Consider the following 23,251-nt stretch of genomic DNA (forward strand, 5'->3'; position numbering starts at 1 on the left):
TATTCCAGACCATATATGGAAACTGTGCTGCAACAACAAGCCTGTTTACTTATTTTGTGACATCACAGAACAGCTGTCTGAAGATAGTTTTGTAAAAATGGATTATGCCCGTTTTGGCCAAAAAACTCGCACAAATGTTATAAATTGGCAAAAATAAACATTAAAATAATAATAATAATAAAAAAAAACCAAGAAAAGTGTAGTATATGGGCCCTTTAAAGGCCTTCCTCTAAACTCCTCCTTCCACAACAGCCAGGTTGATGCAGTTATAAAAGCCTCCAGGACACAAAAACAAGCTTCAGCTTCTGCTCACATCTGGATCATCGCACAGAAGACACTGTAAGATACTTACTGTTAATCTGCTAATAGTAATGTCTGTTTTATTTCTCACCCAATCACTGTGTCATTGCTCCTCTCATTGCTTTGCAGGCTGCATTTCTGTACATGATGGCCCTGCAGGGTAAAGTGGCTGTAGTGACTGGTGCTGCTCAGGGTTTGGGGAAAGGATTTGCTGAGATTCTCCTACAAAATGGAGCCAAAGTGAGTAAAAAACAGCGACTCTTTCTAATATTCAGCAGCCATAAGCCTGATACACATCCCATAATCTCACACAGTGACTCACAGATGTGCTCCTGATGTAGGTAGCTCTGCTGGACATAAATGAAAAGGCTGGTAAAGAGCTGGAGACCCAGTTTAATGAAGCATATGGCGCAGACAGGACCCATTTTTATCCAGTAGATGTTTCCTCAGACCAGCAGTTCAAAGGTAAGAGGTTTCTGGAAGTTCTAATCATCTCCATAAATCTGCTTCTGACTGTAGCTGTGAATTTAACTTCGGATTCGTGTAGAATAAAATCACCATTTAAGATGGAACCGAAAGTTTTGCGAAACTGGCGAGTAGCGTCGAAATGCAAGTTTGTTCTATAAAAGTTGGTTTTATTCTGGATATTAAGCTGAATGTGGAGCTTTTATCTTCTGTTATATAATCTGAACGAGCAGAAAAGACGCCAAAAGTTTCAACCAGTGAGTTTAGGTTGAGATTGTGGAATTTCCTGTGCCTCACTGAGTAAGGGAACGTCTAAAAAGAGCAAAAGTGCACGTTTGTTATCTTCCCTACTGAAAAAAAACAGTGGGGTTTATGCTGGTGTAGTGCTGGTCTAGTGCTGGTCTGGTGTTGAGCCACTTTTAGACTTGTTGGTGAAAAGCTGCTGTGTTATTATAATATATCAATTTCATGATGAAAGGACCAAAAGAAATGACCCAAAATTACTTGGGAAAAAAAACGTCTGGTTCCATTGACTAACATTGAAAGAAAGGAGTTTTTTCCTTCTCCTGTAATGTTAGCATTTTGTGTATATAACCAGTATATGTATATATATATATATATATATATATATATATATATATATATATATATATATATACATATATATATATATACATATACATATATATATATATATATATATATATATATATATATATATATATATATACATACACACATATATATATATATATATACACACACACATATATATATATATATATATATATATATATATATATATATATATATGTGTATATATATATATATATATATGTGTGTGTGTGTGTGCATTTTAGATGTAAAATGTCAGTGTAAAATGACTGTCTCAGTATAGGACTGTCGCAACTTTAACAGTGGGTGGAGGAAAGACGGAGTGAAGACGGAGAGCTTCCTTTTATTATCACTTATACACACCACAGAACACTCAGCTTTTCAGTCCACTAAATAAGGCGAGGCTCACTGGGCCTTTTCAGGAATTTTAGGAAAGTCAGCAGATCTCTTGTTATGAGATTGATAAGATTGTTCTACCTGTTTCTAGATACAGTTTTCGCCTGTTCCAAAAACAACGCTTGAAGGAAGTTTCGGTCAGCACAGGCAAATCATTTCAGTTGATAAGATCACTATGCAAGTAAAAATGTCTGCATGTCCAGACATTTTCAGCTGTACAGCTCATTGCTGTATAACCTCCATAGAAAAGCACTGATCAATAGACTGAAACGCTCTGGAGCAGCTGCACATGGTCACAGAGGGGTCTAAAGCTCCCCCAGCATTGGGCTGTGGAGCAGTGGAACTGTGTTCTCTGGAGTGATGGAGCTCCATCCAGTACCTTTGGGATGATTATTGATCCAGACCTGACCATCCAACATCAGTACCTGACCTCACTAATGCTCAATCAGATCCTCACAGCAATGTTCAACATCTAGCGTAAAGCCTTCTCAGAAGAGTCGAGGCTGTTACTGCAGCAGTGATGTAACGTCTTTCTGTAGAAGTGAGCAGATCCAGTCCGACTAGTTTTACACATCGTACCTAAAGGAGATCGGCGCTAACTACTGGCTCATGTGGCTGTTTGACTCTGCAGTAGAGAATGACTGAGGGGGATGAGTGTCAGTGTTGTTGTTGATGGATACTGGCACTTTTACTTTGCATGATTCAAATGTGTCAAACTGAATAAAATGTGAATAAAATATGTTGCCAACAGCAGTTCCTGCAAAAGTAACCCGGTATCAGCATTTGCGTAGATATAATTATTGTGCTGCCGATTGACACATCGTGTACACTCAAAGCATTGTTTGTGCAGTGTAGCAGGTGTAACCAGGCTGGAGCTTTGTAACTATGAAAGGAATTTCTGAAATTCCTTGTGGATGCTTAAAACTGGTAAAATTATAAAAGCAAGCAAGCAAGCAAGCAAAATTTATTTATATAGCGCTTTTTACAACAGGTGTTGTCACAAAGGAGCTTTACAGAACAATCAGTATTACAGAGAGAAGAGAAAAGAAGAAAGAAAATCCGGGTCCGAGCCCCCATGAGCGTCGCCAGCGGCGGTGGCAAGGAAAAACTCCCTAAAAGAGGAAGAAACCTTGAGAGGAACCAAGACTCAGAAGGGGAACCCATCCTCCTCTGGTCGACACCAGATAGCAAACATTATTAGTATGAAGTTTTATAGTAAAGTGGGAAAAGAAAGATCTGAGGGTGAGGACTGCACAGCGCTGTACAGCAAGAAGCTCAGTGGTGGTCAAACCGGTCCAGAAGGCTGGTGAGCAGCGGCACCAATCAAGGCAGTAGAGGCAACAGCATCAGGCGCACAGGATGGGCAGCTGATCAGCTCGGCAGAGAAAGGAGAAGAAAAAACAGAGTTAGTACTGTAAAGAGTGGCTGACCACAGATTACAGTATAACAGAGCAGCAGAGACTCCAGCAGGTCTAGACCTGACAGGGAAGACTGATCACCAAATGCTCGACTGTACAAATAAGTTTTTAGCCTAGACTTAAAGATTGGGGCTGTGTCTGATTCCCGAACATTAGCAGGAAGATTATTCCAGAGCTGGGGGGCTTTGTATGAGAAAGCTCTCCCCCCCCGATGCAGCTTTATTAATTCTAGGTACCAGTAGTAAGCCAGCACCTTGTGATCTAAGTAGGCGTGATGGTTCATAGTGGGAGAGGAGCTCACTCAGGTACTGAGGGGCGAGTCCGTTTAGAGCTTTATAAGTCAGTAATAGAATTTTATAATCAATGCGAAATTTAACTGGTAACCAGTGCAGGGCTGATAAAACTGGACTAATATGGTCAAACTTCCTAGTTCTTGTGAGACTCTGGCTGCAGCGTTCTGGACTAGCTGAAGCTTGTTAAGGCTTTTGCTGGGACATCCAGACAGCAGGGCATTACAATAATCTAGCCTTGAAGTGATAAATGCATGAACTAGCTTTTCTACATCCTGTAGAGATAATGAATTTCTTAATTTAGCAATATTGCGGAGATGCAGGAAGGCTGTTCTAGTGATATTAGTTATATGTGTGTCGAAGGAGAGATCAGCGTCTATCATGACACCAAGATTTTTAACAGATAGGCTTGATGAAACTGAGAGATTGTTAAGTTTTAGTGTTGAGTTAGACAGTCTGTCTCTGGCTAATTTTGAACCAAGAAGCAGGACCTCTGTTTTATCTGAGTTAAGTAACAGAAAATTATTTGACATCCAATCTTTTGTCTTTTATACAGTCCTCAATCTTGCCAAGTTTAATTTTATCATCCGGTTTACTTGATATATATAACTGGGTGTCATCGGCATAACAGTGGAAATTTATGCCGTGTTTACTGATAATGGTGCCTAGTGGTAGCGTATATATTGTAAATAATATAGGTCCTAAAACAGAGCCTTGTGGAACACCATACATTACTTTTGCACGAACAGATGATTCACCCTTTACATTAACAAACTGATATCGATCGGTGAGGTAGGACCTGAACCAGGAAAGAGCTGTTCCTGTTACCCCTACAAGGTTTTCTAGTCTATCTAGTAGGATAGCGTGGTCTATTGTGTCGAATGCTGCACTAAGGTCAAGGAGGACTAACAACGACACATTTCCTTGGTCCGTGAATAATAGAAGATCATTTATAATTTTTACTAATGCTGTTTCTGTACTATGCTGTGGCCTAAAACCAGACTGAAATTTTTCGTGTAGATTATTCCTATGCAAATAAGGGCTTAATTGTTTTGCTACCACTTTTTCCAGGATCTTAGATATGAAGGGGAGATTTGAGATGGGTCTATAATTTGATAGTTCACAGGGATCGAGTTTAGCTTTCTTAATCAGCGGTCTAATTACTGCAAGTTTAAAAGTTTTTGGGATATATCCGAGGCTAAGAGAGGAGTTTATTATTGACAGAATAGGCTTAGTTATTTCTGGTAAGATTTCCTTGAGTAGACCTGTAGGAATTGGGTCCAGAATACAGGTCGATGGTTTTGCAGAAGAGACTATTTTGATTAGTTCATTTTCTTGGAGTAATGTAAAAGTGTAATAATAACTTTTAATTAATTTTTTAATTCTTTAATGCTAATAAACTGTGGCTATAAATCTAATCTAATCATATGCCAGTGTCATTGACAACCCTGCCTTCCCATCTAGCTAATCTTCAGGATTTATTTTCCTTAGCTGTGTGAAAGTTCATAGCCAGTGTGCCTAGTTTAAAATCAGGTCATAGTGCAGAGGAAAAGGCCATTGATCAGGTACGGCACTATTGTAATTAATGATTTAAAGGTCACATGCATGTCACAGTGTCATACACAACGTCACAAATACATTGAAAGGCAATATTTTTAACTCATGGTGAGCATATTTATAAAAGAAATTTAATTCTCTGTGGTGTCCCACATTGTTCTGTCCTTATCAGGCGCTCATTTACTTGACTAGACAGACAGCTAACGACGGAATGAATTCCTGAGGCAGAAGTGAGTTTTGAAAGTTTACTCCAATCTTCAGATACACAGAATTCTTCCTTGGGATTCGTAAAACTAAATAAACAAACAGAAATGTACATAAAAGTATGTTTGCTTTGTCTTTCTACATACACTCACAGTAGCATACACATTGTATGAGGAAACGAACATGCTAGCTTGCTAGCGCTACATGACTTGCTGAAACTCTTCAGACATTCTATTTACACAAAATTACAAACATTATTAACTTACAAGCAAAGCCTTTCCAAGGGCAAGAACAACCTAAGGATGAGCACCTCTTCACCTTGGCATGGTCTGACTCAACTGAAGTAATGAACTTCCTCCTCTAGCTGAATATGACATCACAGGAAGTTACATCAACTGAAGGTAAATGTCAAAATAAAAGCAGGCTTAATAATGAATATTTCCCCCACTAGAAAACACTAGGTGGCGCCAAAACCCAAAAAGGTTCCAATGCCGTGACACTCCCCGCCTGGTATTGTGAGATACCACTACAACTGCAAACTATCTTAAGTGAACGCACAATTAAAGTCTCTAAACACAGTCCTGGGACTCTAAGGTGTCGCGGGACATGAGAAGCACCGTTTCAGATACAGGCCTCTGGTAGGTCTTAGCTGCTCCATTCTTGAAGATCTCGATCTCGACTTTTCTGACCTTACCATCTTTGTCTGGAAAGGTGTTGTGGATGAGCCCAATTGGCCATTCGTTGCGATTCACTTGCTGGTCTTTCAGCAACACCAAATCCCCAACTTGGAGGTTTGGCCGGTCGGCCTGCCACTTCCTCCGGCTCTGAAGCGTCCCAAGATACTCCCGTCTCCATCTGTTCCAAAATATGTCCGCGAGATGCTGCACCTGCCTCCATTGCTGCCTGTGCAGATCTTTTCCGTCAAAACCACCTGGGAAAGGAGGAGGAGAGTAGACCTTTTGGGTAAGGAGCATCGCTGGCGTGAGCAGGAAAGGTGAGTCTGGGTCTGTCGTGATAGGGGACAATGGTCTGGCGTTGATTATGGCTGTTATCTCTGCCATGAGAGTGGAAAGCACTTCATGTGTCAATTGAACATGGCTAGACTGGAGAAACATTGCATCTAGGATGCGTCTGGATATCCCAATCATTCTCTCCCAGCTGCCTCCCATGTGAGAGGAATGAGGTGGGTTGAAGACCCACGTGCAACCTTCTTCTCCGAGGTACCTTCTGATGTTGGACAGGTTCGGGTCTGTCTGCAGGAACCCCAGCTCCCTGCAAGCACCAACAAAATTGGTACCACAGTCTGATCGGATCTGTTTGGCAGGTCCACGCAAGCTGATGAACCTCTGGAAGGCATTAATGAAACTTGAGGAGTCCATTGACTCAATCAGCTCAATGTGAATGGCGCGTGTACTAAGACACGTGAAAAGGGCGGCCCACCGCTTGCTGTTTGCATGGCCTCCCCGGTGCGCCGCGTGACAACTGGCCAAGGACCAAATACATCTAGGCCCACAAAGGTAAAGGGAGGTTCCATGCTCAAGCGATCAGGTGGTAGGTCTGCCATCAGCTGAGTGTTTGCTCGGCCTCTGAGTTTTCTGCAGGTGATGCAGTTGTGCAGGACATGCTTGATCAATCTTCTTGCTCCAATGATCCAATATCCAGCAGATCGCACTGCTCCTTCAGTGAAAACTCGACCCTGGTGCATCACTCGCTGGTGATGGTGCTCTACGAGCAGTTTCGCAACATGACCCCCTGGAAGAACATGAGGATGTTTCTCTTTGTATTCCAGATCGCCATGTCTGAGCCGTCCTCCTATTCTAAGCATTCCTTCTTTATCACAGTAGGGACTGAGTTTGTGCAGAGGACTGTGAGTGGGGATGTCTTTTCCACCAGCTATGCAGGTAAGTTTTTCCTTGAAGGCCTCTTTCTGCACACTTTTGATGATTACTTTTACTGCTTTTGCCAGCTCTTCAACGCTGCGTGGCTGTTTGCAGTAATGCCATGAACGGCATGTCTGATCCTGAGCTTTGTTTTTGACGGATTGGACAATGTGGACTAGCAAGCTCATGGCCCTAATCAGCCTCTTCCATGAAGAAAACCGTTCGAACCTCTGACATCCAAGCTGAGGCCAATTGATGAGCAGGTGAGTGGCAGTTGCTCGTACCTCTGCATCCCAATCAGCGTCAATGAGTTCATAGGCGTCTGTGTCTGGGTCTCTGTTGGCATGTGACAAGAAGGCAGGTCCCTTGAGCCAGGCGCTGTCACTCAACATGGCTGCAGACACAGACCGAGTGCCTATGTCGGCTGGGTTAGAGTTTGTGGAGACATAGTGCCACTGCTTGGGTTCTGACGATCTTCTGATACGTTGCACCCTGTTGCCAACATATACATAGAACCTCCTGGTCTGGTTACTAATGTATCCAAGGACTACACGACTGTCTGTGTAGAATTCAACAGCATTCAGATCGATGTCCAATTCACTGGTGATGACCTCTGCGATTTCCACAGCTAAAACAGCAGCACCCAGTTCTAATCTGGGGATGGTGTGCGCAGACTGTGGAGCTAGTTTAGCTTTGCCCAGTACAAATCCAACATGAGGCTTCTCTTCTGCATCAATGACTTTGAGATAGGCGACAGCTGCAATAGCTTTCACTGAAGCATCTGCGAAAACATGTAACTCTTTCCTTGTAGCCGTTGACACTGAAGTAGCAGCAGAAGGTCTTCGAATCTGTAACTGCTGAAGATCACTGAGAGAATCTCTCCATGCGCTCCATTCAGCTTCCCTGTCTGCAGGAAGAGGAGAGTCCCAATCCAAAGCCTTCCTGGAGAGTTCTCTGAGCAGCATCTTTCCCTGAATTGTGACTGGCGCAGCAAACCCCAGTGGATCAAATAGTCCGTTGATGGTGGCTAGGACACCTCTCCGTGTGTAGGGCTTGACTGTGTCAGTCACTTGGAAGGTGAACGTGTCCTCAGTTAAGTTCCACCTTAGGCCTAGGCTTCACTGAATAGGTGTTGCATCAGCATCTAGGTTGAGTTCTTTGAGCCCTTTGGCGCGGTCGTCGACAGGAAATGCTTCCATAACTTCCCTGCTGTTGGATGCCACTTTGTGGAGACGGATGTTAGATATGGCAAGCATCTTCTGTGTCCGTTTCAATAGATCGATTGCCTCGCTGGCTGTGGGTCGTGACAGAAGCCCGTCATCCACATAGAACTCCCTCTCAGTGAAGCAGCGCGCATCAGAGCCAAATTCCTCTTCGCCATGAGCTGCAGTGCGTCGAAATCCATATATGGCAACTGAAGGAGAAGGACTGTTGCCGAATACATGAACCTTCATGCGATACTCACAGAGGTCATCGGCGGGATCATTGTGCTTGTGCCAGAAGAATCGCAGGAAATCTCGGTGGTCCTCCCTGACAACAAAACTATGAAACATCTGTTCTATGTCCACAGTCACTGCAAAGGCTTCACGTCTGAACTGCAACAAAACACCGACCGAGCTGTTATTTAGGTCAGGTCCAGACAGCAGGACGTCATTGAGTGAAACGCCATGGCTCTTCGCACTTGAGTCAAAGACCACCCTGATTTGGTCAGGTTTCTGCGGGTGGTAAACTCCAAAGATCGGTAAATACCAGCACTCTTTCCCAGCTGGGAGAGGAGGAGCCTGCTCAGCGTGGTCACGATCCAAGATGTTCTGCATGAAAGTGACAAAGTGCTTCTTCATTTCAGGTCTTTTCTCCAGAGTGCGTTGGACAGAAGCCAGCCGCGTGAGTGCCTGGTCGCGACTGTGAGGTAGGCGTTCGCGAGGTGTTCTGAATGGAAGTGGGGCAACCCAGCTGTTTGCATTGTCCATGAACATCTCTTTCCCCATAAGCTCTAGGAACAGTCTGTCTTCCACCGAAAGTCCTATCTTGCTGTCATCTTTGGTTGTTTCAAAGACTGTGCTTCCTAGTGTACACTTGAAAGATCTGCGAAGGTCTGGAACAGCTGTCTGTTCAGACAGGGACCCAAACTTTTCTTTGACATGAAGCTTGTTAGGACAAGGGCTGAAGAAGGAAGGGCGTTTGTTTTCTAGGATGTTGGTGTGGTAAGTTTGAATAGCTGCAGGCCTGTGAGTGCTCCCTAAGCAGACGTCACCTACGATGACCCATCCCAGGTCCACTCTCTGTGCATATGGAGTATCATGTGGACCATTCCGCTGCTCTCTCACTTTGTGGACTCTTAGTAAGTCGCGACCCAACAACAGGAGGATCTTGGCCTCAGGATCCAGTGATGGGATGGAGTGAGCTATGGGTTTGAGGTGAGTGTGATATAAAGCCGCTTCAGGAGTTGGGATCTCAGCACGGTCGCTTGGAATGTTGCTGCATTCAATTAGCGTGGGCAAGGTGAGCGTTGTAGTTCCATCTAGTGACTGCACAATGAACCCTGTGGCTCTTCTACCCATCATCTCTGTTGACCCAGCACACGTACGCAGTGTGAAGGGTGAGTCTGATCCCTTGATGTTGTACATGTCAAAGAAGTCAGGTCTTGCAAGAGACCGGTTACTTTGGTCATCTAGAACCGCATAAGCTCTTGTCACTCTCTCTGGGTGTGCTTCAGGAAAGACCTTTACTAAGCAGATCTTGGAGCAGGACCGTGGACTTTGACCCTCTCCGCACACCTCGGTGCAGCTTGACTCGACAGTTAATGGTGGTGTTTCTTCCGTGCTCTCCCCGCCATGCCCAGATGTCGCCGGTGGCGGTCCAGGATGGAGAGCTGAGACGTGATTCTCACTATCACACTCCCTACACTTAATGACTGCGGTGCACTCTTTGGCCATGTGACTTGTTGAGGAGCAACATCTAAAACAGACACCGATGTCCTTCAAAAGGGCTTTACGTTCCTCTAAGGGTTTGCTGCGGAACCCTCTGCAGCGCTTGAGAGGGTGCGGCTTCTTGTGAAGGGGACATTGCTTCTCAACATCACCAGCTTTGTGGCCTGAAACCTCCCACTTCACTTTCTCCTGTGATATACCTGTCTTGTGGGCAAACACTAGACTCTTCTGCGGTTTCTTAGCAGTAGCGCTTTGCTTTAGGTACTCTGTGTTACCAGGTTGCAGCCTGAAACCCGGATCATTGCGTGCTCGTGCCTCATCACAGACGAACTCACAGAAGAAGGAGAACGGAGGGAAGGTTACACCATGAGTGGCCTTGTACTTGAAGCCCTGTCTAAGCCACCGCTCTTGGAGGTTGTATGGTAATTTCTCCACTATAGGAGCGACACCACGTGCAGTGTCTAAGTAGCTAAGGCCAGGGAGATAGCCTTCTAGCTTTGCGGCTTCTAACTCATGAAGGAGGTCACTGAGTTCTCTCAGCTTCACTGGATCCTTGTTGGTGACCTTTGGGAAGTTTGTGAGCCTGTCGAAGAGTGACTTCTCTATAATCTCTGGAGAACCGAAGCATTCCTCCAAGCGTTCCCAAGCCTTGGTCAATCCGGTAGAGGGGTTACCTACATGCACAGCTCGTATTCTCCTGACATGCTGTGCAGATTCTCGCCCTAACCACTTAATCAGGAGGTCCAGCTCTTCACTGGCACTGAGGTGTAATCCAACGATGGCGTTGATGAATGATGATTTCCACGCCCAATAGGTCTCAGGAGAATCATCAAACTGTGAGAGGCCGGAGGTAATCAGATCTCTGCGTGCCAAGTATCTAGCTACATCGCTAATGTCTGGACTGCCATCTACTGGCTGTTGTGAAACACCTTTGAGAGGTGAGAATTGTCCTGCACCAGCTGTAGATCGCCATGGAGATGTGTGATGAGGTATAGTCTTGGTGGGTTGCGGTGCTGGTCTGGCAAGTTCAGGCGTTTTAGAAGAATGAGCTTCAACTGTGAACTCAGTAAGACGCTGTCTTGGGGGAGACTCAGTTTTCAGCACATGAATTATTGGTGATATGGGTTGTGCGTGTGGCTTAACATCTTCTGTTAGCTGTAGCTGAACATACTGACGTGTTCTCTCTTCCACTTCTTGCAGGAATGATTTATCATCAACCACTTCAGACTCCTCTGCTGCTTCAAGCGCACTAGCTTCTGCTAAGGCAGCTATCACCTCCTTTTCATGTCTGAGTGTGTTCAATCTAGCTTCGATTCGTGTTTTTCAATCAGAACATCTGACTCCTTCTTAGCAAATTCAGCCCTTGCGCGGGCTGCCTCCACCTTAGCATAAGCTGCGGCTATGGCTCTGCTGCTAGCTGATGATTTGCTTGACGAAGATTTACTGGAAGATGCACGAGCAACTGACCTTGTTTCCACAGTAGAGTGATGTGCTGACCCTTCCAATGCTTTTTTCCCATCCATCATTCAGATGTGCGAACCGGGTATGAGCAGCGGTGATGATGATGAGAAGTAGGACGACAATTGAAGATTACTCTCCTTGTAAAGTTCTGCCCGCTGTGCTGGATGCTTTTTTACTGTTCTGTCCTTATCAGGCGCTCATTTACTTGACTAGACAGACAGCTAACGACGGAATGAATTCCTGAGGCAGAAGTGAGTTTTGAAAGTTTACTCCAATCTTCAGATACACAGAATTCTTCCTTGGGATTCGTAAAACTAAATAAACAAACAGAAATGTACATAAAAGTATGTTTGCTTTGTCTTTCTACATACACTCACAGTAGCATACACATTGTATGAGGAAACGAACATGCTAGCTTGCTAGCGCTACATGACTTGCTGAAACTCTTCAGACATTCTATTTACACAAAATTACAAACATTATTAACTTACAAGCAAAGCCTTTCCAAGGGCAAGAACAACCTAAGGATGAGCACCTCTTCACCTTGGCATGGTCTGACTCAACTGAAGTAATGAACTTCCTCCTCTAGCTGAATATGACATCACAGGAAGTTACATCAACTGAAGGTAAATGTCAAAATAAAAGCAGGCTTAATAATGAATATTTCCCCCACTAGAAAACACTAGGTGGCGCCAAAACCCAAAAAGGTTCCAATGCCGTGACACACATGGCTTTGTATTTGGGCCGCTTTTATTCTTTTTTGTGTATGCAATAAAAAAAACGTGAAGAAAAGAGTTTTAAACACAATATTTGATAATGAAGCATGAGTTCTAATGCACTACTGGTGTCCTTCTCTCTTTCCGTTACAGATGCGTTCCAGAAAATCCTCTCAAAGTTTGGCCAAGTGGATATATTCTGCAATAATGCAGGAATCATCAATGAAAAACAGTGGGAGAAAACAGTGTCCATAAACTTAGTAAGACTGCTTCTCTGACTTATTCTATTACTGACTACTATTATACTAATATAAATATTAATAAGTCTAGTCTAGGTTGGTCTACAGGGCACAAATCACAGAAAACTAAATTTTTTCCCTTCTTGAAATTCTACCCTGTTTCCAAAAGAATTTAAACACTGTGCCAAATGTAAATAAAAGCAGAATGCAATGATATGCAAATAATTTAATGCCTATATTTAATTGAAAATAGTACAAAAAACAAGATATACATTTTATTTTATTTTTTTTTTTCTGATTTTGTGCCAGGAACACATTTCAAAAAAGTTGGGACGGGGGCGTGTTTACCGCTGTGTTTCATCACCTCTTTTAACAGCACTGTAAGTGTTTGGGAACTGAGGAGACACTGCTGTAGTTTTGAAAGTGAAATGTTTTCCCATCCTTGCTTTATGTAGGATTTCAGCAGCTTAACAGTTCTGGGTCTTCTTTGTGGTGTTTTTCATTTCATAATGCGGCAAATATTTTTAGTGGATGACCGGTCTGGACTGCAGGCAGGTCAGTTTAGCACCCGGACTCTTTTACTACAGAGCAATGCTGCTGTAATACATGCAGAATGTGGTTTGACATCGTCTTGCTGAAATAATCAAGGCCTTCCCTGAAAAAGATGTAGTCTGGATGGCATGTTGCCAAAACATGTATATATCGTTCAGCTGTAATGCCGCCTTCACAGATGTGTAAGACACCCATGCCATGTGCACTAATGCAAGTTTTAACTTGCGTTTGTGGATGCAGTGATGAGCTGTTTTCACAGTCAGTGGTTTTCAGAAGTGTTTCTGAGCCCATGCAGTGATTTCCACTACAGAATCATGTCTGTTTTTAATGCAGTGCTGCCTGAGGGCCCAAAGATCACGGACAGCTGATACTGGATTTTGGCCTTTTCCCTTGCATACAGAGATTTCTCCAGATTCTCTGAGTCTTTTAATAATATTATGTACCGTAGACGATGAAAAGCAGAAGTTCTTTGCTGTTTTACTTGGAGAAACATTATTCTTGAATTGTTGCTCTATTTGCCCACACAGTCTTTCAGTGAGTGAACCTCTCCTCATCATCTTTACTTCTGAAAGACTCCACCTCTCTGGGATGCTCTTTTTATACCCAGTCATGTCACTGACCTGTTGCCATCCATCCATCCATCCATTTTCTAAGCCGCTTCTCCGTCAGGGTCGCAGGGGGGTGCTGGAGCCTATCCCAGTGGTCATCGGGCAGAAGGCAGGATACACCCCGGACAGGTTGCCAGTCCATCGCAGGGCAGACAGACAGACGCAGACAGTCACTCACACCCAGGGGTAATTTAACATGTCCAATTGGCCTGACTGCATGTCTTTGGACTGTGGTAGGAAACCGGAGAACCCGGAGGAAACCCACGCAGACACGGGGACACATGCAAACTCCACACAGAGATTAATTGCTAATTAACCTAATTAGTTGTAGGCTGTTCCACCAGGTGTTTTTTTGTTGCCCCTGTCCCAACTTTTGGAAACATGTTGCTGGCATCAAATTGACAATGGGAAAATATTTTTCAAAAAACAAAACTTCTCAGTTTCAGCATTTGATATGTTGTGTTTACACTATTTTCATTTAAATATAGAGTTTAAATTATTTGCACATTTTGCACAGCATCCCAACCTTTTTGTAAGACTTTGATGTCCTGTTTAAGTTTCTATACTGTTTACTCCCAGGTTCATATGGTCAATAAATGGAAAATAAACTACAAATGACCATTTTAAATCCATCATAGTTGTGAGGTCACAACCATGAACATTCAGCCCATTCAATTTAGCCCCACACAGGAGAATAAGAACTTTTGACTGAATTAAGTTTTAATTAGGAGAACCTTTGACTGCATTAAGTAAGATTTGGGAGAACTTTCTGAATTAAGTTTATTAGGAGTACATTTGAGTACACAAAGTTTGAGTTAGGAGAACAGCAGTGACCTCAAGCACTGTAAACTCTAAAAAGCTGTTGCCTTGCATTTAAAGCTAATTTTAAGTTAAACTGACTGTTGCTGGTGGTGGTGTTGTTAATCAGTGTGGGGTGGTGAGGGGAACATATCTGGCGTTGGAGCACATGAAGAAGGAGAACGGAGGACAGGGTGGAGTCATCGTTAACGTTGCATCATTAGCAGGTACACAAAGTTAAATTATTCAGGAAACTTTTGAGATGGAGAGAGAAAAGAGGAAACAAATGTTAAAACTCTTACCGTAGTAATCAGAATTTCAGCATTTTAGTTTGATTTTTGCTTGTAAAAAATGTTATAGTGATTATAATGGATTAGAAAAAGGCTTGAACTATTACCACATTCAATTAAATTAAACTAAAAGTTGCATTTTACATCATAAATCAAATTTTTATTCATGTAATTTATAAGGTAATTGTAGTAAAATCGTTTTTGATAAAGAAGCTTACACCTTCCTTTAAAATCCGTAGCTCTTGTTTCTGAGCATTTTGCTTTTGTCGCGATTGGTCCCTCCCAGTCTTCCATGTGCTTTAGTTTACTTATGGTCTTGTCCATGTGATTCCTTCTGTTCATTCTTCCCTGTACCGCCCCCTTGTTTCCAGACTCCGCCCTTGATGGTTTTTAAGAGAACTTTAAGCATGAAATTTCTGTGTTAAGAAATGAACCGACTAAAATCGCGGGTGTTATTTGAGTTTTATTTAAGATGTTCACAGTGCAGCTGTGTTCTAACCCTGTGCTCATGCTTTTCTGTTCTAGGTTTGGTTCCACTGGCCCCAACTCCAATCTACACTGCCACCAAGTCCGGAGTGGTGGCCTTCACGCAAGCTTTAGCTGTACGTCCTCTTCCCTTCTTGTATTCTGCTGTTCTACTGTTGACCTGTCTGTCCCTCTGAGGATCTGTAGGACCCTGAAGATCACCTTTTTGTCCTTCTTTAGTTCTTTCTCATCTCTCTTTTATTTACAAGAGCAGGTTATCCAGTTGCTTTAGTTTCAGACTAAAAGCCTCTTTCAGATGCAATTATGCTTGGAACACTGCACAACTGCATCAGTGCTTCATGTGTATGAAGCATTTTTCAGTGATCTCAAACGCTCTCTGGAGGGGTGAACTGCAATATATCAACACCAGACAGACAGAGTCCTCCTTTTAGCTACGTTTAAACTGAAGGCGGTGCTTTTGTGTCATGGTTGGTCTACAGTATCATCAATTCGCTGTGCTGTGTGAGTGACGGAGCTGCTTCATGTTAGCCAGCTGCTAAAAACACCTAACCTGGGCAGCTAACGTTCTCCCGCTTTCCAATGCCTCACAGCTTCCTCAGTTTACTGTCATTTAAATGAGGGCTGTAACTCACGTGAACCACTTCTTTCTTTCACTTTCGATGCTTGTGAATACACTAATACTAAAACACGACCAAGCGCTGTAACAGTGCTGTAGTTGTGAGGAGCTGAAGCTTGTTAGGATGTACGGTTCACTGTAGGTCAGTACAGCTACGCCACTGATCTGGTCACTCACACCCGGTCACAGGAGAACAGATTGCCGGTCACTCCACTCAAACGGGGAATGTATAACTCCACATTTCACATGTTGCTAATGTATATTTTACTCGTCAGAGGCACGCCCCCTCCTGGCGACAGCAGACTCCTTCTCTTGCAATAGAAAACGCCACCAGGGCTTTTGCTACACCATGGAAGTGTGAGAATGGTGAAAGGTTAAATATTTACATCGATGGCTGGCTCGCCATCATAAAGTCTATAAAATCAGCTTAGAATAATTATTGAGAGGTTAAAGGCAGAAATAGGGTGCTGCATAAAGACGAACCTTTCAGACACTAACCTGACACAGCATGAACGCTGCACACTGAGCACACATGACTCTAATTCAGCTACAGCACTAGTTAGTCAAATTTGTGGATTCTGGGGCTTCCGAGTGGCCGTCTAAGCATTGACCCTATTATCATCAGGAGGTTGCGAGTTCGATCCCTGGTGATGCTACAGTCATCCGTCCGGGGTGCAAGAGAGCACAATTGGCTTCGCTCTCTCTGGATGGGCATCACTCAACACGATGCCTGTAGCTGATGCAACAGATCTGGCAGTTATCACTTTCCTCCAAATGCGTTTGGCTGTCTAATGATGTTGCATAAGCAGCAGTTCAACAAGATGCAAAGCCTGCAAAGCCTGTGTTTGCTTTCATCCTCCTAGTGCTGGTAGTATAGTGTGATTGAGTCCTAACTAGCAGGTGGAATTGGAGACGACTAAATAAAAAATAAAAAATTGTGGATTCAGTCAAGACACACACACACACTCATCTTCTAAGCCGCTTCTCCTTCTGGGTTGTGGGGGTCGCTGGAGCCTCTCCCAGCGGTCATTGGGCAGATGGCAGAATACACCCTGGACAGGTCACCAGTCCATCCCAGGGCAGACAGACAGACAGTCCATGTACTATGTCCAATTGGCCTGACTGCATGTCTTTGGACTGTGGGGGGAAACTGGAGAACCCGGAGGAAACCCACACAGACACGGGAAGAACATGCAAACTTCACACAGAGAGGACTGTGGTCACAGTGAGAGATACATCACTTCAGAATTAAGAACTAAACTGAATTCTCAAATGAAGCTACAGATGACTGAATGTCCACGATGACTGAAGCTACAGATCGCTTGGCCTGTCAATACATGCCAGCTGCCTCTGGTGTCCCACTCTGGTGTCCCACATGCCGGTAGGACTCCTTCTTCAGCTTGATGGCGTCTCTCACCTGTTTTGTCCACCACCGGGTTCAAGGATTACCGCCCCGACAGGCATCAACTACCTTACGGCCACAGCTACAGTCAGCCGCTTCAACAATGGAGGAACGGAACATGGCCCATTCTGAGTCAATGTCCCCCACCTCCCCCGATATCTAGTCAAAGTTCTGACGGAGGTGTGAGTTGAAAATCAATCTGACAGGTTCTTCTGCCAGACGTTCCCAGCAAACCCTCACTATATGTTAGGGTTTGCCCGGTCTGACCGGCATCTTCCCCCACTACCTGATCCAACTCACCACCAGGTGGTGATCAGCTGATAGCTCAGCTCCTCTCTTTACCCGAGTGTCCAAAACACATGGCCGCAAGTCCGATGACACGACTACAAAGTCAACCATTGAACTGCGGCCTAGGGTGTCCTGGTGCCATGTGCACTTATGGACATCCTTGTGTTCAAACATGGTGTTCGTGATGGACAAACTGTGGTTTGCACAGAAGTCCAAAAACTGAACACCACTCGGGTTCAGATCAGAGAGGCCATTCCTCCCAATCACACCCCTCCATGTCTCACTGTCATTGCCCACGTGAGTGTTAAAGTCCCCCAGTAGGACAATAGAGTCTCCAGGAGGAGTACTTTCAAGCACCCTTCCCAAGGACTCTAAGAAGGCTGGGTCCTCTGAACTGCTGTTCGGTGCATAAGCACAGCAAACATGCAAACATACAACAACATGCAAACTTCACACAGAGAGGACTGTGGTCACAGTGAGAGATACAGCACTTCAGAATTAAGAACTAAACTGAATTCTCAAATGAATCCGCTGAGAACGCAGCTTTAACAGCCCAGCACTTCACTCTTCACTTGCAGCAACTTTACTCATATTCAGCAGAAGCAGTGATGTCCTCACAGCATAATAATTCCACTGTTAAATGTGAGATTACCTTAACACTAAAACATTTATTAAACCATCCATCCATCCATTATCTTCCACTTCTCCGGGTTCGGGTCGCGGGGACAGCATCCTAAGCAATGAGGCCCAGACCTCCCTTTCCCCAGCCACTTCCACTAGCTCTCCAAGGGGGATTCCGAGGGGCACCCAGGCTAGCTGGGCGATATAGTCACGCCAGCGTGTCCTGGGTCTTCCCCGGGATCTCCTCCCAGGTGGACTTGCCAGGAGGCATCCTAACCAGATGCCCGAACCACCTCAGCTGGCTCCTCTCGACGTGAAGAAGCAGTGGCTCTACTCCGAGTCCCTCCCGGATGACCGAACTTCTCACCCTATCTCTAAGGGAGAGTCCAGACACCCTGCGGAGGAAACTCATTTCGGCCACTTGTATTCGCGATCTCGTTCATTCGGTCATGACCATAGTTTAGGGTGGGAACGTAGATTGACCAGTAAATCGAGAGCTTTGCCTTGTGGCTCAGCTCTTTCTTTACCACAACAGACTGGTAAAGAGCCCGCATCACTGCTGACCCAGCACCAATCCGCCTGTCAATCTCCCGCTCCCTTGTACCATCACTCGTGAACAAGACCCCGAGATGCTTAAACTCCTCCACTTGACTCAAGAGCTCATCCCCGACCCAGAGAGGGCTCTCCACCCTTTCCCGCCTGAGAACCATGGCCTCGGATTTAGAGGTACTGATCCTCATCCCGGCCGCTTCACACTCGGCTGCAAACCGATCCAGCGAAAGCTGAAGTTCACGGCCTGATGTCCGCAATAGGACCACATCATCTGCAAACAGCAGCGATGTGACCTTGAGGTTGTTTGTACAGGGCCTGAATGGCTCGTAGCAAAGAGCCATGTACCCCGTACTCCCGAAGCACCTCCCACAGAATACCCAGGGGAACACAGTCGAATGCCTTCTCCAGATCCACAAAGCACATGTGGACTGGTTGGGCAAATTCCCATAAACCCTCCAGAATCCTGGAGAGGGTGAAGAGTTGGTCCAGTGTTCCACGACCAGGACGGAACCCGCACTGCTCCTCCTGAATCCGAGGTTCGACTATAGGCCGGACTCTCTTCTCCAGTACCCCTGCATAGACCTTACCAGGGAGGCTGAGGAGTGTGATTCCCCTGTAGTTGGAACACACCCTTCGGTCCCCTTTTTTAAAAAGAGGCACCACCACCCAAGTCTGCCAATCCAGTGGCACTGCCCCCGATGTACACGCAATGTTGAAAAGGCGTGTCAGCCAAGACAGCCCCTTGAGCCTTGAGGAACTCAGGGCGGATCTCATCCACCCCTGGAGCCTTGCCACCAAGGAGCTTCTTAACTACCTTAGCGACTTCGGCCTCAGTAATGGACAAGGCTATTCCCATGTCCCCAGACTCTGCCTCCTCACTGGAGAACGTGTCGGTGGGATTGAGAAGGTCCTCAAAGTATTCCTTCCACCGCCCAATGACGTCTTCAGTCGAAGTCAGCAGCACACCATCTCCACTATATACAGTGCTAGTGGCACACTGCTTTCCCCTTCTGAGTCGCCTGACGGTTTGCCAGAATCTTTTCGGAGCTGACTTAAAGTCACTTTCCAAGGCCTCACCAAACTCCTCCCATACACGGGTTTTTGCCTTGGCGATGACTGAAGCTACAGATCGCTTGGCCTGTCAATACATGCCAGCTGCCTCTGGTGTCCCACTCTGGTGTCCCACATGCCCGGTAGGACTCCTTCTTCAGCTTGACGGGATCTCTCACCTGTGGTGTCCACCACCGGGTTCGAGGATTACCGCCCCGACAGGCACCAACTACCTTACGGCCACAGCTACAGTCAGCCGCTTCAACAATGGAGGAACGGAACATGGCCCATTCTGAGTCAATGTCCCCCACCTCCCCCGATATCTAGTCAAAGTTCTGACGGAGGTGTGAGTTGAAAATCAATCTGACAGGTTCTTCTGCAAGACGTTCCCAGCAAACCCTCACTATATGTTAGGGTTTGCCCGGTCTGACCGGCATCTTCCCCCACTACCTGATCCAACTCACCACCAGGTGGTGATCAGCTGATAGCTCAGCTCCTCTCTTTACCCGAGTGTCCAAAACACATGGCCGCAAGTCCGATGACACGACTACAAAGTCAATCATTGAACTGCGGCCTAGGGTGTCCTGGTGCCATGTGCACTTATGGACATCCTTGTGTTCAAACATGGTGTTCGTGATGGACAAACTTCACTCTTCACTTGCAGCAACTTTACTCACATTCAGCAGAAGCAGTGATGTCCTCACAGCATAATAATTCTACTGTTAAATGTGAGATTACCTGAACACATTTATTAAACATTCAATGTATTTATTCTGTTTTATTATTATTATTATTATTATTATTATTATTAATAATAATTACCATTATTATTAGAAGTTGTTGCCCCCCCACGGGGAAGACTAAGTGGCTAGTTGCCCTAATTAATTAAATTAATTAATAAGCTCATTTGAGTCTGAGACTCCTGATCTAGGAGTCCATAAGACATTATTTTCTTTATGGTGTACCACAGGGCTCCGCTCTTGGGCCTCTTTTATTCTCAATGCTTTCATTGCCATAGACAAAATGACCTGTGTAGATGATATGCAGGTCAACATATTTTTATGGCCTGTTACTGCTGCTTCAAATCTGGTGGTATGTTTTGCAGACTATTATCTAGAATGTGATTGTGGTCTTTTAAAATGTAGAATTTTCCCTTTCTTATTATGTTACTGTTAGCTTCTGTGTCTGTGTGTCTCCAGCTGGCTTCAGAAGTGGCAAATTATGGCATCAGGATTAATGTGTTGTGTCCATCCTTCGTACGGACACCCCTAACTGACAACATCAATTGGGAAGAGCAAACCGGACAGTTTATGGGATTAAAGCATTTGACACTCTCATTGATGGAGATGTTTCCTTTTCTGGAGTGAGTTACTGTCTGATTTTCTCTCCACGATAAAGGAGTAAAACATCTCATTCTCAGTTTTCACATCAAAAGCTCAACATTTACACTGTTCTAGAATGTTGTCCTCTCAATCTCACTATTCTAGAATGTTCTCCTCTCAATCGCATTGTTCTTGAATGTTGTCTTCTCAATTGCATTATTCTAGAATATTCTCATCTGAATTGTACTATTTTTGAATGTTCTCCTCTCAATCACACTATTCTAGGATTTCCTCCTCTCAATCACACTGTTCTAGATTGTTCTCCTCTCAATCACACTATTCTAGAATGTCCTTCTCTCAATCACACTGTTCTAAAATGTTCTCCTCTCAATCACACTGTTCTAGATTGTTCTCCTCTCAATCACACTGTTCTAAAATGTTCTCCCCTCAACTGTTCATTTGGTTTATGTTTTTTTTTTCTAGCCATATATTACTGTTATTATTATTATTGTTATTATTATTATGTGTTTGTTTGTGTTAACAGGGTGGAGGAGGTGTCTAAAGGGCTCCTGCTGGTGAAGGATGAGAGTCTGAATGGAGCATGTCTGGCTGTGATGAGATTTGGAGCTGGTCTTGTTTCTTTCCCAAAAGAAATCCCCAATACTCCAGTAGCTCTGTAACCCCCCCCCCCAAACCCCCCAAACCCCCCAAAACCCTCCAAAACCCTCTCCACTTACCCTCATTATAATCCCCATCCCAGTCCCCCGCGGCCGGTGGAACAAAGCTCTGTGCCTTTCAGCATTAATCAATGAAAGACTAATCTTGTCCTCGAATTGTGTAATAATCAGAAAAATGTATAAAATAAAAATGTAACTTATTTTTTGGCTCCTTTTATTCTCCTTCAATGTGCTGTCAGCCTGGGAGTCCTCACAGAAGCTCTGCATGCATTCACTGTTGTGCCTGATTTCTAGGCATTTACAGTCTGCAGTGGCTCATCAGCAGCATCTGTCTTATAAATGAAAGGTCCAAACTCACCCACTCTGCTTCAGTAGAGTCCACAGCATCGATAATAATGAACTGGGTGAGTCAAAAGTCACAGGACACCGTTTTATTTTATTTTATTTTTTAATGCTGCCACAAGCCTCCACGATGCGGTGCTGAAGGTGGTGTTTGTTGAGGATTTTCTCTGTTTGAGATGACCCCAGAGATAAAAGTCAATAATAAAAAATAAAATAAAACCTGTCCTGTGACTTTTGACTCACCCTGCAAAGTTCTCAAAACCTCTTATCTTCATTTCTTATTTAGAATTATTCAGTTTGTTATTTCATCATTTCAGATTATCAATAAACACTTTGGGCTAAACTGAGCGACAATGGGGGCGTGAATCCCCTCTGTATGGGGCCAACCTGTCTCTGTGGAGGGCCACCCGTCTACCCCTAGGTGGTAACTGAACCCTATACACCACCTCCCCCAGCTTTTCTAGAATTTCACACGGCCCTACCCAATGACAGTCCAGTTTAGGGCACCGTCCCTTCTTCCTTTTTGGGCTGTACACCCACACCAGGTCCCCAGCCCTAAAGTCCTTCCCTTTGGCCCTAATGTCATAGTTCCTTTTCTGTCTTATGCCTGCTTTCTGAAGCTGGTCACGAGCAAATGCATGAGCTGACTCCATACGGTGCTGGAGCCTCCTTGCATACTCTGGTCCCGGAGGAACCGTTGGTGTGTCTGGGGGTTTGCCGAAAATGATTTCTGCAGGTGTCCGTAGCTCTCGCCCCAGCATGAGAAGAGCGTGGAATCCTGCACAGCAGATCTATAGGCCAATAAGACCAGCGGGAGGTGTATGTCCCAGTCACGCTGGTGTTCTGCTGTGAGTATGGCAAGCTGTTTTGCAAGTGTCCTGTTAAACCGTTCAACTAGGCCGTCACTCTGTGGATGTAGTGGGCTGGTCCTTGTCTTTTGTATACCTAGGTGTTCACACATGGCAGAGAAAACACCAGCTCCAAAGTTCTGTCCTTGATCACTGTGGATGACCTCTGCTGCTCCAAACCTGGAAAACATGCCCTCCACCAGGGCATCTGCAACAGTCCCTGCCTCTTGATCTGGTATGGCGTAGGCCTCTGGCCACTTTGTAAAGTAGTCCATAGCAACCAAAACATAACGGTTCCCTTTGTCTGAACGGGGAAATGGGCCCATTA

The 23,251-nt window shown here is 44.7% G+C and overlaps 2 protein-coding genes across 3 annotated transcripts; one reads left to right on the forward strand and one right to left on the reverse strand.

The window, feature by feature from the left end:
• The first annotated feature begins 290 nt into the window (after positions 1-290).
• LOC108440609 (15-hydroxyprostaglandin dehydrogenase [NAD(+)]-like) lies at positions 291-21,934 on the forward strand. 2 transcript variants are annotated; one of them, XM_017719562.2, is made up of 8 exons: positions 291-339; positions 430-540; positions 642-765; positions 12,386-12,492; positions 14,560-14,656; positions 15,245-15,321; positions 20,934-21,097; positions 21,601-21,934. In XM_017719562.2, exons 2-8 carry the CDS (start codon positions 445-447, stop codon positions 21,734-21,736), a joined length of 801 nt encoding a protein of 266 aa, XP_017575051.1. In that variant the 5' UTR covers positions 291-339; positions 430-444; the 3' UTR covers positions 21,737-21,934. The 2 variants fall into 2 exon arrangements, with proteins under 2 accessions (XP_017575051.1, XP_037401630.1); XM_037545733.1 differs by lacking the exon at positions 20,934-21,097 and having other exon boundaries at positions 21,601-21,738.
• Positions 8,242-12,263, reverse strand: LOC119265372. The gene is made up of 2 exons (XM_037545732.1): positions 12,008-12,263; positions 8,242-11,830 (listed from the first exon to the last, which is right to left on the reverse strand). Exon 2 carries the CDS (start codon positions 10,059-10,061, stop codon positions 8,244-8,246), a length of 1,818 nt encoding a protein of 605 aa, XP_037401629.1. The 5' UTR covers positions 10,062-11,830; positions 12,008-12,263; the 3' UTR covers positions 8,242-8,243.
• Positions 21,935-23,251: the final 1,317 nt, after the last annotated feature.

This window comes from Pygocentrus nattereri, chromosome 16 (assembly GCF_015220715.1).
Source record: "Pygocentrus nattereri isolate fPygNat1 chromosome 16, fPygNat1.pri, whole genome shotgun sequence".
Taxonomy (NCBI): domain Eukaryota; kingdom Metazoa; phylum Chordata; class Actinopteri; order Characiformes; family Serrasalmidae; genus Pygocentrus; species Pygocentrus nattereri.

What these genes read in the sequence shown, in the direction of transcription:
- LOC119265372 (XM_037545732.1), bottom strand. Translation starts at nt 10,061, where the DNA reads ATGGCCAAAGAGTGCACCGCAGTCATTAAGTGTAGGGAGTGTGATAGT.
- LOC108440609 (XM_017719562.2), top strand. Translation starts at nt 445, where the DNA reads ATGATGGCCCTGCAGGGTAAAGTGGCTGTAGTGACTGGTGCTGCTCAG. An exon ending in CTCAGACCAGCAGTTCAAAG is followed by an intron (nt 766 to 12,385) that starts GTAAGAGGTTTC and finishes TTTCCGTTACAG; the next exon opens with ATGCGTTCCAGAAAATCCTC. An exon ending in AAACAGTGTCCATAAACTTA is followed by an intron (nt 12,493 to 14,559) that starts GTAAGACTGCTT and finishes GTTGTTAATCAG; the next exon opens with TGTGGGGTGGTGAGGGGAAC.